Source organism: Bos indicus, chromosome 11, assembly GCF_029378745.1.
Source record: "Bos indicus isolate NIAB-ARS_2022 breed Sahiwal x Tharparkar chromosome 11, NIAB-ARS_B.indTharparkar_mat_pri_1.0, whole genome shotgun sequence".
Taxonomy (NCBI): Eukaryota; Metazoa; Chordata; class Mammalia; order Artiodactyla; family Bovidae; genus Bos; species Bos indicus.
Window position 1 is genome coordinate 49994874 of NC_091770.1, and position 16768 is coordinate 50011641.

General features: G+C 42.4%; 1 protein-coding gene across 4 annotated transcripts in view; it reads right to left on the reverse strand.

The window, feature by feature from the left end:
- Positions 1 to 16768, reverse strand: part of DNAH6 (dynein axonemal heavy chain 6) — a 278835-nt gene that overhangs the window by 70269 nt on the left and 191798 nt on the right. For all 4 annotated transcript variants that reach the window (XM_070798839.1, XM_070798838.1, XM_070798840.1 and 1 more), the window contains exons 53-59: positions 16450 to 16573; positions 15171 to 15367; positions 13698 to 13901; positions 10804 to 10929; positions 6925 to 7089; positions 1760 to 1827; positions 164 to 344 (exon numbers count right to left, since the gene is read on the reverse strand). In XM_070798839.1, the coding sequence (XP_070654940.1) occupies positions 164 to 344; positions 1760 to 1827; positions 6925 to 7089; positions 10804 to 10929; positions 13698 to 13901; positions 15171 to 15367; positions 16450 to 16573 (1065 nt within the window). The remainder of the gene's footprint in view (positions 1 to 163; positions 345 to 1759; positions 1828 to 6924; positions 7090 to 10803; positions 10930 to 13697; positions 13902 to 15170; positions 15368 to 16449; positions 16574 to 16768) is intronic.

Below are 16768 nucleotides of genomic sequence, written 5' to 3' on the forward strand. Positions count from 1 at the left end.
TGGAGAGAAGTCCCCACTCGTGAAACTAGGAAAGCCCATGCATAGCAATGAAGACCCCATGAAGTTAAAAATAAAATAAAAAAACTGGTAGGACCCTTAAAGGGTGCAGTTATATCTTTTGAAGTAACACACTGTTTATAAATAATAAAAATATTTGACTTGCCTTTGAATCCTGGAGTGTGTCAATGAGTTCTTCATTGTCCAGAATATTTCCCTCAGATGTGAAGAGCATTTTCAGGATTTTCTCTTCAATAGCTTTCAGTTGGTTTTTATCAGTGTTGATCCTCACGATGAGCTTGATCCTTTGTTCTTCCAACTCAGGCTTCTCGAGTCGCACGACATCACTGGTGCCAAAGTGAATCTCTAAGTTAGGTCTTTCTCAGGGCTCTAGGGTTCTATTTTTCTTTCTGAATTTCTCATTGTTTGTATCCTGAATACTACTTACCTGAATATTAATGCTACCAGCCAAATCCTAGTGCATAGGCCCCTCTTCTGCCGGGTGCCCTCAGTGACTAGCTGCATGACATATACGCTTTAATTCTTTATCTTAGATCTCAGAGACCTGCACCTGACCACAGTTCCCATGGCTTCTGCTCATCTTAGGGAAATCTGCTCAGTGCTTCATCCCTCTAATCATTCAATTTCTGTTTCTAACGGCTGCTTGTCCCAAGCTGAAAATGGTGCCTGGAACATTCTTTTCCTACTAAGAGGAGAGACTCATGAAATCCCACCACCTCTCTGAAACAATTCTTGGTTGGATCTAAAAAGGGGGCTTTATTCATGATGAGAAAGTACAGGATGCTGGCCCCAGATAGCTAAAGTGAAAGTGAAAAGTGAAGTCGCTCAGTTGTGTCCGACTCTTTGCGACACCATAGACTGTAGCCTATCAGGCTCCTCTGTCCTTGGGATTTTCCAGGCAAGAGTGTTGGAGTGGATTGCCATTTCCTTCTCCAGGGGATCTTCCCGACCCAGGAATCCATCACGGGTCTCCCGCATTGCAGGCAGAGGCTTTACCGTCTGAGCCACCAGGGAAGCCAAGATAGTCTGAGCCACCAGGGAAGCCAAGATAGCTAAGGTGCATATCAAAGGAATGATTTCAGGGAGCCCAGATTCTTGCATCTTCCCGTACATAGAAAAGCACTAGATTCCTTAACTTGAATTAGTCCAGTTTTCTTTGGTGGTGGTTTAGTCGTTTAGGTGTGTCCGACTCTTGTAACCCATGGACTGTAGCCCGCCAGGCTCCTCTGTCCATGGGATTCTCCAGGCAAGAATACTGGAGTGGATTGTCATTTCCTTCTCCAGGGGATCTTCCCGACCCAGGAATCAAACCTGGGTCTCCTACATTGCAGGCAGATTCTTTACTGACTAAGCCATGAGGAAGCCTTTTTAAAGGGAAGTTTTCTTTAATTAACAGCAATCTTTTGGTTACTTTGTTGCAAAAACTCTTATATATCCTGGCTCCCCTCCTAGCCTCTTCAGAGCAGTCCTTCAGAGTGATCTGAGAGTCCTGTCTCCCAGGCTTGAAGCTCTCAGAATGTCCACCAAATAACACATAAATCTCAAAAGAAAAAGAAAAGAGTAAAGGGGCTATACCTCTAGCTTCTCTAGTCTAAACATGCAAACTGATGTCTTCCCTCACTTTGCCCCCATCCCTCTATTTGAAAGCTAATCTTTTTCTTAAGTCAAAATTTCTAAACAAAATATTTGGAAATCTTTGCTCTCCCCACCACTCCCTCCCCACCTGCCCTTTGTTTTTTACCTTAACAACTGATCCTCCAGGCCTGATTTGGTTACAGTGAAATTGATGATGGTAACTTTGATGCACACCTAGAAGAGAAGCAGAGAGTAACTGGTTCAGAGTAATAATATATGGACGGCTTTCTTTATTAGAACAGGGCTCATTATTGCCCAGCTGGATGTATTCCAGGTCTAATGGTGAACACACTTGCTACCCACACAAGGCAAGCAATAAAATCCTAGTCTTACTAAGTTCTTTTTTTAAAAAAATTATTTAATTATATTATTTGGTTGCACTGGGTTTTAGTTGCAGCACGTGAGATCTTTGATCATTGCAGCATGTAGAATCTTTAGCCGCGGCATAATTGTGGCATATGGGATCTAGTTCCCCGATAAGGGCTCGAACCCAGGCTCCCTGCATTGGGAGTGTGGGGTTTTAGATATTGGACCACCAGGGAAGTCTCATGTCTCACAAAATTATAATGCAATTTTCTCTACTGCTGTGAGTGACAATCTTGCTCCTCAAACGCCACCATTAGAGAACTGTATTTTATGGAAAGGTGAGCCAGCGAAGGGTTAGAAATAAGCAGGCTCAAATTCTAGCTGTACCTGTCAGTGTGTATGTGATGTAGAACAAGCCAGTCCATTCTGAGCTTCAGGTCCTGTTCCTTAAAAATTGGGAAAATAGGGGACTTCCCTGCTGGTTCTGTGGCTAAAGATTAGTGCTTCCAGTGTAGGGGGTGCAAGTTCGATCCCTGGTCAGGGAACTAAAATCTCACATGCCATGTGGTGAAGCCAAAAAGTTTTTTTTTTTAAAAAAAGAAAAACTGGGAAAATAGGAAGCAAGAATGCATAGGGTATTTGTGAGGCTAAATGGGCTAATAAAAATCACTTATAGTGACTTTCACATTGTTTACCTTTTTTAAAAAGAAGCTATATGACTTTCAGATAGTTTGCCTGTGTTAAAAAGAAACTGTTGATACTAGAGTTTTATATACTTTGTCTCATCATACTATTTTTATGACAAATTGTTGCTATAATATTCTGACATCACTTGGATACGGAAACTCATTCAGTTGTGTCCGACTCTTTGCAACTCCATAGACTGTAGCCAGCCAGGGTCCTCTGTCCATGAAATTCTCCAGGCAAGAATACTGGAGTGGGTAGCCATTTCCTTCTCCAGTGTATCTTCCTGACCTAGGGATTGAACCCAGATCTCCTGCATTGCAGTCAGATGCTTTACCATCTGAGCTACCAGGGGATAAGTCAACAGCAAAAATCATACATGTAGTGTTTAAATGTCATTTATTTTATAAACATTCTTACAAAATTTTAAACACTTGTTGACACATAGTTGATTTAAAATGTGTTAGTTTCTGCTGCACAGCAAAGTGATTCAGTTTTATATATATACATATATGTAAACATTCACATTCCTTTTTATGTTCTTTCCCATTTTATGGTTTGCCACAGGATATTGAATACAGTTCCATGTACTAAGGAGGACCTTGTTTTTTATCTACACACATTATTCTTATTTAATCTTCACAGACAAATCCTTGAAGTAAGCTTTATCTCCACTTTAGCTGATTGACCCATGATCCAAGAGGTGGAATAATCTACCTGTAGTCACAGAGCTCGGACTGGGGAGGTGTGTGATGTTCTCCCAAAAGTTAAATAAGTGAGAAACTGAAGGCTGTGAATCAGGACGTGAGTAGTGCTTAGTCACTCAGTTGCGTCCGACTCTTTGCTGCCTCATGGACTGCAGCCTGCCAGGCCCCTCTGTCCATGGGGATTCTCCAGGCAAGAATACTGGAGTGGGTTGCCTTGCCCTCCTCCAGGGGATCTTCCCAACCCAGGGATTGAACCCAGGTCTCCTGCATTGCAGGTAGATTCTTTACTGTCTGAGCCACCAGGGAAGCCCAAGAATACTGGAGTGGGTAGCCTATCCCTTCTCCAGGGGATCTTCCTAACTCGGGAATTGAACGAGGGTCTCCTGCATTGCAGGTGGATGAGCTTTCTTACCAACTGCTGCTGCTGCTGCTAAGTCGCTTCAGTCGTGTCGGACTCTGTGCGACCCCAGAGACAGCAGTCCTCCTGGCTCCCCCGTCCCTGGGGTTCTCCAGGCAAGAACACTGGAGTGGGTTGCCATTTCCTTCTCCAATGCATGAAAGTGAAAAGTGAAAGTGAAGTCGCTCAGCCATGTCTGACTCTTAGCAACCCCAAGGACTGCAGCCCACCAGGCTCCTCCGTCCATGGGATTTTCCAGGCAAGAGTACTGGAGTGGGGTGCCATTGCCAACTGAGCTTCCTTAAATCTAAAAGGGCCCTTGAGAAGTGAGCTCTGGCAGCGGCTTCACATTTAAACCCCTTGAGGCTGACAAGCAAAACCCTGACCTATGCTTTTAAGAGCATTTCCCTCATTTTATGCAAGAAGGGTGTCAATTTCATTCAACCTGAATACATCCAGGGAAGACAGGCAGCTTTCAGGATTCAGTAATTAAAATGATACTTTTTGGAATGGTATGTTCCAAGATGACTTTTAGTGGGAGTTTTACAGGAGTGAAGTTCTGAGGAAAATTCCTTTCTCTCACTCCTTGGACACCATTAGAGAAGGAGTGGGGGCCTGTGGGGCTGGGAAGATCCTACAGAGTTAGTGGCTGTGCCTGGAGCAGAGGCAGCCCCAGGCTGTGAGGGGGTGGAGGAGGGAAGTGGGGATGGGTAGGTGGGTAGGTGGAGCTGCTCCGCAGAGCTCCCTTCGGGGAAGGAGAGGAATCCCAGCTGTCTTCTTTTCTGTTACAACTGCCTCTGTCTCTGCAGCACAAGAGGAGGGAATCTTCTGGATCTTACTGTGGTTCAGAGACTTGTGGATGGATGTGGGGCTCACACAGCTCCCCTCAATAGTCTGAGAGTACGAGGAAGGGGACAAGATGCCCCTCCCCTAGAGCTCTGAGTACAGACTTCAAACATTAGAATCATGACCCTTTAATGTCATCGGTCACCAGAGTTCTTAAGCAGGCCATTTTCTCATCTGAGGCTGTCTGCCGGGTGGGCTTCAGCACACACAGACACTGACAGATCCCCCCCGACCCCTGGAGGCTGTCTTAGGCTCTGAGTCATTTCTCAGCCACAATAAGAGGGGACAAATGGCCTTGGTTCCGAGAAGAATGATTCAGTTCAGTTGAATTCAGTCGCTCAGTCGCGTCGGACTCTTTGTGGCCCCATGGACTGCAGCACACCAGGCCTCCCTGTCTATCACCAACTCTCGGAGTTTACTCAAATTCATGTCCATTGAGGTGGTGATGCCATCCAGCCATCTTATCTTCTGTCAACCCCTTCTCCTCCCGCTTCAATCTTTCCCAGCATCAGGATCTTTTCAAATGAGTCAGTTCTTTACATCAGGTGGCCAAAGTATTGGTGTTTCAGCTTCAGCATCAGTCCTTCCAATGAATATTTAGGACTGATTTCCTTTAGGATGGACTGGTTGGATTTCCTTGCAGTCTAAGGGACTCTCAAGAGTCATCTCCAACACCACAGTTCAAAGCATCAATTCTTAGGCCCTTGGCTCTCTTTACAGTCCAACTCTCACATCCATACGTGACTACTGGAAAAACCATAGCTTTGACTAGATGGACCTTTGTTGGCAAAGTAATGTCTCTGCTTTTTAATATACTCTCTAGATTGGTCATAACCTTCCCTCCAAGGAGCAAGCATCTTTTAATTTCACAGCTGCAGTCACCATCTGCAGTGATTTTGGAGCCCCCCAAAATAAAGTGTATCACTCTTTCCATTGCTTCCCCATCTATTTGCCATGAAGTGATGGGACCAGATGCTATGATCTTAGTTTTCTGAATGTTGAGCTTTAAGCCAACTTTTTCACTCTCCTCTTTCACTTTCATCAAGAGGCTCTTTAGTTCTTCTTCACTTTCTGTCATAAGGGTGGTGTCATCTGCATATCTGAGGTTATTGATATTTCTCCCCGCAATCTTGATTCCAGCTTGTGCTTCTTCCAGCTCAGCGTTTCTCATGATGTACTCTGAATAGAAATTAAATAAGCAGGGTGACAATATACAGCCTTGACGTACTCCTTTTCCTATTTGGAACCAGTCTGTTGTCCCATGTCCAGTTCTAACTGTTGCTTCCTGACCTGCATACAGATGTCTCAGGAGGCAGGTCAGGTGGTCTGGTATTCCCATCTCTTGAAGAATTTTCCAGTTTGTTGTGATCCACACAGTCAAAGGCTTTGGCATAGTCAACAAAGCAGAAGTAGATGTTTGTCTGGAACTCTCTTGCTTTTTCAATGATCCAACAGATGTTGGCAATTTGATCTCTGGTTCCTCTGCCTTTTCTAAATCCAGCTTGAACATCTGGAAGTTCACGGTTCACATACTTTTTGAAGCCCGGCTTGGAGAATTTTGAGCATTACTTTGCTAGCATGTGAGATGAGTGCAATTATGTGGTCATTTGAGCATTCTTTGGCATTGCCTTTCTTTAGGATTGGAATGAAACTGACCTTTTCCAGTCCTGTGGCCACTGCTGAGTTTTCCAAATTTGCTGGCGTATTGAGTGCAGCACTTTCACAGCATCATCTTTCAGCATTTGAATAGCTCAACTGTAATTCCATCACCTCCACTAGCTTTGTTTGTAGTGATGCTTCCTAAGGCCCACTTGACTTCGTATTCCAGGATGTTTGGCTCTCAGTGAGTGATCACACCATCGTGATTATCTGCATTGTGAAGATCTTTTTTGTATAGTTCTACTGTGTATTCTTGCCACCTCTTCTTAATATCTTCTGCTTCTGTTAGGTCCCTACCATTTCTGTCCTTTATCGAGCCCATCTTTGCATGAAATGTTCCCTTGGTATCTCTAATTTTCTTGAAGAATGATTAGATGATTAGAATTCATTAGAATTAGATGATTCATTAGAATGACTGGAGAGCAGAAAAGGAGCACAGGGAAGTGAGACAGGGGACCCAGCACTGGGAGGGATTTGAGTCCCAATCAGAAGGTGAGGAGAAGGGTGACTGGAATCAGTCAGGACTCTGAAGAGAAGCGAGTAGAAGATGGTGGGAGGAGGGAGTGACAGAAGGGAAGAGGCGTTAGGAGGAGTCATTCGTTTCAGCAAGGGGAGACCCATCACACCAGCAAAATCCTCTCAGGCTGGGGGCTCCAGGCCTGTGGCTTGTACCTCAGGCAGGTAGTGGGGGTTTGGCAGTTTGGTCGTCATGTAGAACCTGAAGTTTTTATCATAATCAATGTCCGAGTCTCCAAGGCGAATCAGCAGCCGTCCACCACTGACAAAAGTCTGTTTCAATAGGATGGGTTCCAGAGCTGGATCCAGGGTTTCTCTAAGCTTAAACGTTAAAACAATAAAAAATATATTTTCAAAAGGCATTAAATGCATGGCAGCAACTTTTTCAAATTTCTTATTCAAACTTTACTCTGAACAGGCAAATTTTCAGTGCTTTTATGGATATTTCTTAAACTCCACTCACTCCCTCTAACAGAGTACATTTTCCAGAGTTTGTTTCCTTAATACTTTAGAGATAAGAACATGGGAAGGTCATATATTTATTTGGGCTAAATTTATACACAATTCATCCCCAAGAGAAAGCAGCTAAGAAAGAAGAGAAAGCAGCTAAGAAAGAAGAGAAAGCAGCTAAGAAAGAAGAATCCATAGGGTGGTCCTTGAACAGGCCCCAGACAAAGGAAACTCTGTTCACCTTCATGGTTTTTCTAGGTCAGGAACAGGCAAACTCCATCCTGCAGGCCAAATCTGGCCAATGGGGCCTGTTTTTGTATAGCTCTTGAGCTAAGAATGGTTCTTACCTTTTTAAAGGATTGTAAAGCAAATAAACAAAACCCTCAAAGTAAACAAAACAAAGAAGAGTATTTGTTCAGAGAATGTTTGTAGACAGACTGCGCATACTAAGTTGCTTTAGTCATGTCTGACTCTGTGTGATCCATTGGACCACAGCCCACCAGCCTCCTCTGTCCAAGGGATTCTCCAGGCAAGAATACAGTATGTGACCTGAAAAAGCCCAAATATCTGGCTTTTCACAGAAAGTTTGTAGATCTCTACTCTACGTGACAGTAATTTGTACCCCCCTCAAAGCAAATCTGATTGTGGTAAGAACATGGACATGTAGACATTGCTAACAACCCCCATGATAAACATCTTTATATCAGCTTGTATGTGATGGGGGCTTGGGAGCTGCCAAAATTTGATGTAATTTATAGCTAACCAGACCTGGACTTCTCTGGTGGCTCAGGTGGTAGAGAATCTGCCTGCAATGCGGGAGACTTGGGTTTAATCCCTGAGTCAGGGAGATCCCCTGGAGAAGGGAATGACAACCCACTCCAGTATTCTTGCCTGGGAAATCCCATGGACAGAGGAGCCTGGGGGGCTACAGTCCATGGGGTCACAAAGAATTGGACATGACTTAGAGACTAAACAACAACAATAGCTAACAAATCTATTTTAAATTGCGATGTGGTACCTGAGCATGCAATTTCTTAAAACAAAAGTTTATGAGATAAAAGTTTCCCTTACCACCCACAATACAATTTTGTGCTTTTTACTATTTTTATTTTTTTAAAAATATTTATTTATTTGGCTGCACTGGGTCTTAGTTGTACTACATACAATCTTCTTTTTTTAGTTGCAGCATATGGGATCTAGTTCCCAACCAGGGATTGAGCCCAGGTCCCCTACACTGGGAGCACAGAGTCTTAGCCACTGGACCACCAGGGAAGTCCCCAGTTTTGTGCTTTTTAAAGTCTATTCTATGAATAGACTCAGGTTCAATCCGTGGGTCAGGAAGATCCCCTGCAGAAGGAAATGGCAACCCACTCCAGTATTCTTGCCTAGGAAATCCCATGGACAGAGGAGACTGGGGGGGCTATAGTCCAAGGGGTCACAAAACAGGACTGAGCAATTAAACAAGAACAATGACAACTTGTTAAAGTGAATTTCATCTTCTGGAATTTACTTTTTAAACCTCCCATCCCCTGTAGTGATCAACTGCATGTGCCAAGCCTCTAGAAATTAGTATGTTAAACTGAACCAACTTAATGGAAATAAATACCTATAGGGTTTGTTTTCCAAAGAAAAATATTTTTTTAGAGTGGCACATTTATAAGCCTACCTAGGAATGTTGGAAAGCCATTGAAAAGTAACTCAGAGCAAGTTTTGTGAATGTAGTGATTAAATCACATTCCAGCTTTAAAAGTCATAACAAATGCAGATGAATTAAAAATACATAAAAATCTATTTCATTAAAAGATAGTGATTGAGATTGGTTAACTCTATTTCACACCCATGAATGGGTGGAGGCAAAGTTTGAAAATACCACTCCACAAATGTAGAAAGCAGTTAGGTGTATAATCTGAGTGACACCAACTCACAGAAAGCAAGAGAGACTCCCTGCCAAAGAGTTTTGGAGCTCTCACCCTCTCCTGTAGCTTCAGACTTTAAATGGGGGCCTAGGACCCATTACAGAACCTTGCCCATTTTGGTCAAGGTCACAGCCACACACGGAGGATTCCTGTGCTCTTTGGAGCTCAGACTGAGAGCCTGGTAACTTGCTGTGGGTTTTCTATACAATCAAGGCTGCTCAGATGGTTTACTTCACATTTCTGTGCCTCAGATTCCTCATTGGTAAAATGGAATAATAGCAGTAACCACCTTGTAAGGTGCAGTGTGGATTAAAGAGTTCATACACATAAAACACCAACATCAGAGTCCGGTGTGTAGGAAGCATTCAGTGAGTGATGCGTGTGTGTTAAGTTGCTTCAGTTGTGTTTGACTCTTTGCAACCCCATGGACTGTAGCCTGTCAGGCTCCTCTGTCCATGGAATTCTCCAGGCAAGAATACTGGAGTGGGTTGCCATGATCTCCTCCAGGGGATCAAATCCACATCTCTTGCATGTCCTGCATTGCAGATGGATTCTTTATTGCTGAGCCACTGGGGAAGCCCATCAGTGAGTGGTACCTGTTTCTAATATTAGCTGCACCAGGCCAGGGTTGCAGCTAAGCTGCCTCAGGTCCTTGGTCTGTTCTGAGCTTCTCGCCATTCTGTGGCTACAGAGATCCTTCTAGACACAGTTACACTGAGACTAAGCTCACAGTATTCATTTACTCATTCTTCTCTTATACAACTAGTATGGGAAATTAAGGAAATAAACTACAATTGTTACCCAGTTTCTTTTGTGTCCAAGGCTGCTGTATATGCTGTCCTCTTTGCCTGGAAAGCCTATCTTTCTGAGTGCTCATGGTGAACTCTTCATATAGGTCACAGCTTAAATGTTACCATTGGTAACCATGACGGTAGTCAGCTCTCCCCACCCTACCTCCTTATTAGCTATGTCTGCACTGGGTTTATCTCTTCGAAGTCCCTACTACAAATTCTCTTCGTCTCCTTTGTCTCATTTTTTCTCTCTTTTCTCTGTTTATTGTCTCTGTCCCCAACTAGATAGTCAACTTATTAAGGGCAAGAACCATCTTTGTATTATTTGCCATTGATTCTCAAACAATGTGTGTTGAATGAATGAACAGTTTCAAAAACATCCACTCTTGGAGTGATTTGATTTTGAAGAAATAAAGCACAAAGACTTAAAAATATATATACTTTTTTTTAAAAAGTGAAAGTTTATACCATACCACTTAATTGAATTCTAACTTTATGTCTAAGTGGAAAATAATATTTATACTTATTGGGGTGCTTTACTGGCTTCACATCACTGGTTCAAGGAGACATGCCCTGATGAGGTTGCTGCTTTGAATTTCTGGCTAATGATCAAGAGTCACAGGAGGCCTGAGAATCAGCAGTGTCAGAAGACAGTGACCATCCCACTTCACACCAAAGCAGTGTCTTCCAAAAACTGGTTCAGTGACAGACCATTATGAGAATGTATTGTTTAAGGAGCAAAGCAATAGGTTTGACCATTTAGAAAAGGGAGCTGACTGGTGTCTTTGTCATAATGTAGGCATTGCCTGTAGAGGATTTCAGATATGGTCTGAAGGTTGGAAACTAACACAAGGAAAAGAAAAAGTGAAAAAGCAAACCTCTTCGAGTAAGACGGGTAAACCAAGTCGGATCGAATTTTCAAGTGTGCGTAAGAAATTACTATCTGTGAGCTTAATGATCTTTAACCCATTTTTGCTTTCTTTGTTTCTTATCCAGCGGTTTGCCTGTATGAGAAAGCACAGAGTAGGACATTTCAGTTTGTAAAAATGTGAAAGTTTTTAAAGTTTAGAAACTATGTTCAATCTAGAAACAAGTTTGAAAGATTTTACACAGCAAAGGAAATATTTTGTTTAATGTTTTCATTCATTAAACGAAATGAAAAGACAACCCTCAGAATGGAAGAAAATATTTGCAGATGAAGCAACCAACAAGGAATTAATCTCCAAAATATATAAACAGCAGGTGCAGCTCAGTATCAAGAAAAAAACCAAACACCCCAATCAAAATATGGGTGGAAGATATAGCATTTCTCCAAAGAAGACATACAAATAGATAAAAATACACATGAAAAGATTCTCAATATTGTTAATTATTAGAGAAATGAGAATCAAAACTCGGAAAAGGCAATGGCACCCCATTCCAGTACTCTTGCTTGGAAAATCCCATGGATGGAGGAGCCTGGTGGGCTACAGTCCATGGGTTGGTAAGAGTCAGACACGACTGAGCAACTTCACTTTCACTTTTCACTTTCATGCATTGGAGAAGGAAATGGCAACCCACTCCAGTGTTCTTGCCTGGAGAATCCCAGGGATGGGGGAGCCTGGTGGGCTGCCGTCTATGGGGTTGCACAGAGTTGGCTACGACTGAAGCGACTTAGCAGCAGCAGCAGAATCAAAACTACAATGAGGTATCATTTCATACACTTCAGAATGGCTATCATCAAAAAAATCTACAAACAATAAATGCTGGAGAGGGTGTGGATAAAAGGGAACCCTCCTACATTGGTAGTAGGAATGTAAGCTGGTGCAGCCACTATGGAGAACAGTATGGAGATTTCTTAAAAAACTAAAAATAGAGTTCTCATATGATCCAGCAATCCCACTCCTGGGCATTTATCTGGAGAAAACAATAATTCAAAAATATATCAATGTATGAATCCCAGTGTTCTTGGCAGCACTATTTACAATCACCAAGACATGGAAGCAAACTAAATTTCCATCACAGAGGAATGAAAAAAAGATGTGGTACACCTATACAATGGAATATTATTCAGCCAAACAAAGAACAAAATAATGATATTTGCAGCAACATGGATAAATATAGAGATTGCCATACTGAGTGAAGTAAGTCAGAGACAAACATCATATGATACCATTTATAAGTGGAATCTAAAACAAAAGGGTACTAATGAACTTATTTAGAAAACAGAAATAGAATTACAGATTTAGAAAGCAAACATGGTTACCAGAGAGTAAGTGAAAGTGAAAGTGAGGTCGCTCAGTCGTGTCTCTTTGCGACCCCATGGACAGTAGCCTGCTAGGCTCCTCCATCCATGGGATTTTCCAGGCAAGAGTACTGGAGTGGATTGCCATTTACTTCTCCAAGAGAGTAAGTAGGGGAAGGATAAATCAGAAGATTGGGATTGACATATACATACTGCTGCTGCTGCTGCTGCTGAGTCACTTCAGTCATGTCTGACTGTGTGCAACCCCATAGACAGCAGCCCATCAGGCTCCCCCATCCCTGGGATTCTCCAGGCAAGAACACTGGAGTGGGTTGCCATTTCCTTCTCCAATGCATGAAAGTGAAAAGTCAAAGTGAAGTCGCTCATAAGGACCTACTGTATAGCATGGGGAACTCTACTCAGTACTCTGCAATGGCCTATATGGGAAAAGAATCTTAAAAAAGAGTGAATGTATAACAGATTCCCACTGGAAACTAATACAACATTGTAAGTCAATTATACCCTGATTTAAAAAAAATGTAAAATAAAAGAAAAATCACTCCCCTTGCAAATAAAAACACTTTTTAATTCTAATGTTTGGGATTCTTTTTTGTTGTTGTTCAAACTTGGGACAAATAAAGGTTTGTTTTTTTTTTTTTTTTCCTTTTTCCATCTAGATTAAAAAAAAAAGTTCACACAAGGTTTTCAAGAGCCATCTATGAAAATAAAGCTCATACAAGGTGTTCAAGATTGTCTCCCTTGCTTTCAAATGGACTCCATTTTCTAAACCTCATTTAGAACATGATGAGATGGTTAGATAGCACCACTGACTCAATGGACATGAATCTGAGCAAGCTCCAGGAGATAGTGAAGGACAGGGGAAGCCTGGAGTGCTGCAGTTCATTGGGTTGCAAAGAGTCAGACACAATTTAGCGATGAAACAACAGCCATTTAGAACAACTGATCCAAGGACTTAGGAGTCAGATAATGGAATTTAGTAAATTCCAGGAAAGCTGGCCCAAATTCATCACATCAAAGTGTTAGTTGCTCAGTTGTGTCCGACTCCTTGCAACCCCAAGGACTGTAGCCCACCAGGCTCCTCTGTCCATGGAATTCTCCAGGCAAGAATACTGGAGTGGGTAACCACTCCCTTTCTGACCCAGGGATTGAACACGGGTCTCCTGCATTGCAGGAAGATACTTTACCACTAGCGCCAAATTCATCATACCCTGACTTCATTCTGACTCCTCAGAACTCTTAGGGACAAGGACTATACAGGAATGAATTTCTGCTCCCATAGAAAACAGAAAACAAATGGTCAACCCTCTGAATAAAACCAACCAAAATCAAGTGTGCAGAGCACTTGGACTCTTCCCTTTTTACTTTCTCCATAAAATGAGGGATGTGAACTATAAGACATCTTGATGGCCTTGTAGGTTTACGTTCAAGACCTTACAAGTACACTGAAGTCTACTTTTGGAATTTGTAATAGAATGATATTAAGCAGAGTTAGTAGGCTGCTCTTCATCTGAAGCACTGGTTACACACCTGATCTTGGGGATCAATCATCAAAGGCCACCGTCTGCCTTGAGTAACCAGAATGCCATTTTCTGTTGATATCAAGTCCCGGGGCAGCCCGTCTGTGTTCCACTGCCGTATTTCGTAGGGATCGCCGAGAGTGTTAATGAGACTGAAGTCGGGATTGATTGGGATCTCCAGAGACTGACAGTCCTGGATCCAATACTCTATAAGCTGTTGAAGGAGAAAAGCTTACTTGTATATGAGTCAGGAACACTTAGTAAATGAGGATTCACAAAACAAGTCCTACCAGGTTCCACAGGCATCCTGGAATCCGAGCCCAGGACATAAGAAGTGGACAAAGAATTAGGAGATCCGGGGGCTAGAACTACACCATTAGCTAGGTGTGGCTTTGGGCACGTCATATGTGCTGTTGGGACCCCAGGTTTCTCAAGTATAAAACACAGGGGTTGTCATAGTAGTCTTCACTCTGGGGAGAGTCTGAGACCACGTGGAGAAGTTGGGGGTTCCCACAATGACCTTGGGTGATCCTGGGAATTAGCAGATGAGGCAGAGGGCTATTAGCATTCACCTTCTTCAATGAACGGTGCAGACATGCACAACAGTTTCCCCCAACAGCACTCCTGGCCCTCCTGCTTGATTAGAATCAGTTGATCCCTGAGGTCCTGGATAATCTCTATGAGTCTTACACCAACTAGGTTTTAGAACTCAAGGTCAGGGCTAAACATGTCTTGAAAGGCGTTTCATAAAAGTGTTTTGCAAATATCTCCAAATAATCCCTGCTCTTGCCCATTGCTGAGCCTGTGTAGCAGCCTCGCCAGTTCAGAACATTTCATCCTGGCTGAATTTGGTGCCACTTCTGATCCTAGGGGTGGGAGACTCTCTGTCTCTTTTTCTTCTCCCAGGTTGCTGTGTTGTGTAAGCAAAGCTGTGAGTAACTTTCTAAGGCATGAGAGGAAAAGAAGGACTGTGTTAAGGAAAGCCTAGGGATACAGGGGAGTCCATTGGACTGCAAGATCAAACTAGTCAATTCTAAAGGAAATCAACTCTGAATTTCCAATGAAAGGACTGATGCTGAAGCTGAAGCTCCAATACTTCGGCCACTTGATGGGAAGAACTGACTCATTGGAAAAGACCCTGATGCTGGGAAAGATCGAAGGCAGGAGGAGAAGGGGGTGACAGAGGATGAGATGGTTGGATGGCATCACCAACTAAATGGATATGAGTTTGAGCAAACTCTGGGAGATGGTGTGGGACAGGGAAGCCTGGTGTGCTGCAGTTCATGGGGTAGCAAAGTGTCAGACATGACTTAGTGACTGAACAACAACAATAGGGGAGGTGGTGGGTAGTGGAATGTAGACCTAAGTTTCTATCATGGAGAACCTCCCTCTAAACCCAGAAAAACGACGCACACATCCTGCTGTATCCTGCTAAAGCAGTATCAGCTGCTTCTCAGTCCTCACAGGAAGTATGTTTGCTCACCGATTGCCTGTACTGGGCTGTGAAGGCCCCGTAGTAGGCCACACAAGCTGCTGCTATGAACACATTCCCAACGATATTCGATATCTCCTCGTTGAATTTCTGGATGCTTTCTTCCCATCGGACTTGCTCGTCTCCTAACGCAGCCGTCAGCTTTCCAGCACGTACCAGACGTGCTTTGGTCAGTGCCATCGTCTTTGCTAGAAAATCGAAAGAAAATCAGGTTATTTCATTCAGTATTTTCTTACAGTATAAGAAGTTTACTCATCTGCTTCTGCTTATAGCAGAATGACCATTATTTGGTTAATGATGTCAATACATCTCTGGTCCTCAGGCCACTTTAGCCCAAGTTCTCACTTCAAAGCCAAGTCCAAGTTCTTTGAATCGCCTATGCAGAGAGTTCCTTTCACTTTATTTTAAATTAATTAATTTTAAATTGGAGTCTAGTTGCTTTACACAGCTATGTCAGTTTCTGCTGTACCACAGAGTGAATCAGCCATATATAAAAATATATTTATATATTTATACATTTATAATTTTATAAATGTATAAATAAATATATTTATATTTTTTATATATAAAAGGGAAGGCGATCCTTTTTGGATCGCCTTCCCTTTTAGATCACCACAGAGTACTGAGTAGAGTTCCCTGTGCTATACAGTAGGTTCTCCTTAGTAATCTATTTTATGGGGGCTTCCCTGGTGGCTCAGACAGTAAAGAATCTGCCTGCAATGCAAACGACCTGGGTTGGATCCCTGGGTCAGGAAGATCCTCTGCAGAAGGAAATGGCAACCCCCTCCAGTATTCTTGCCTGAAGAATTCCATAGACAGAGGAGTCCAGTGGGCTATAGTCAACGGTGTCCCAAAGAGTCTGATATGAATTTATATATAGTATCAACAGCATGTATATGTCAATCCCAACTTTTCAATTCATCCTTCCCTGTTCCCATTTGGTATCCATATGTTTGTTCTTCACATCTGTGACAGAGAGCTCCTTTTTGATACTCCTTTCTTCTGCCTGAAGACAGAGCTCTCTTTTTGCCCCTGTAGTATTTATTTTCTGGATCAAATTCACGTGCTGCTCTGTCTTATTCAGACATAGAAGGTGAATACATACAATATACTCAGTTCTTCTAATGTTATACTTGAAGGTTAAGACTATCCATCTAATGCAAATATGGCCATATGTTGGATGGAAGCTGAGATCTGACTGCCTGAAAACACTGTCTCCTTTGGAAAATCTGGCATTTCCTAACCAACACAAATTTGATGAGTTACTTACCCAGACTTTCTTTCTCATTCACACCTTTGTCGTATTCATCTTGTAAGGCTTGTATTTGTTCTTCCACTTGTCTTAGTAATGCTTGCTTTTCTTTCAAAGTAGCCATAGTGATATCAAGTTCAGCCTAATAAAATCAAGTAAATGTTTTAAGAATAAGCTCCAAAGAGGGTTGAATTTGCCGATTTATAATGGGCTATTTTTAAAAAAATCAGATTTACTTTCTCTTTCTCCCCAAAAGATTTTCTTCTAAAAGATTTTGATATGATATACAAAATTAAACCAAGTATAAAATAGAATAAAATATAAGAGGAGGACCAAA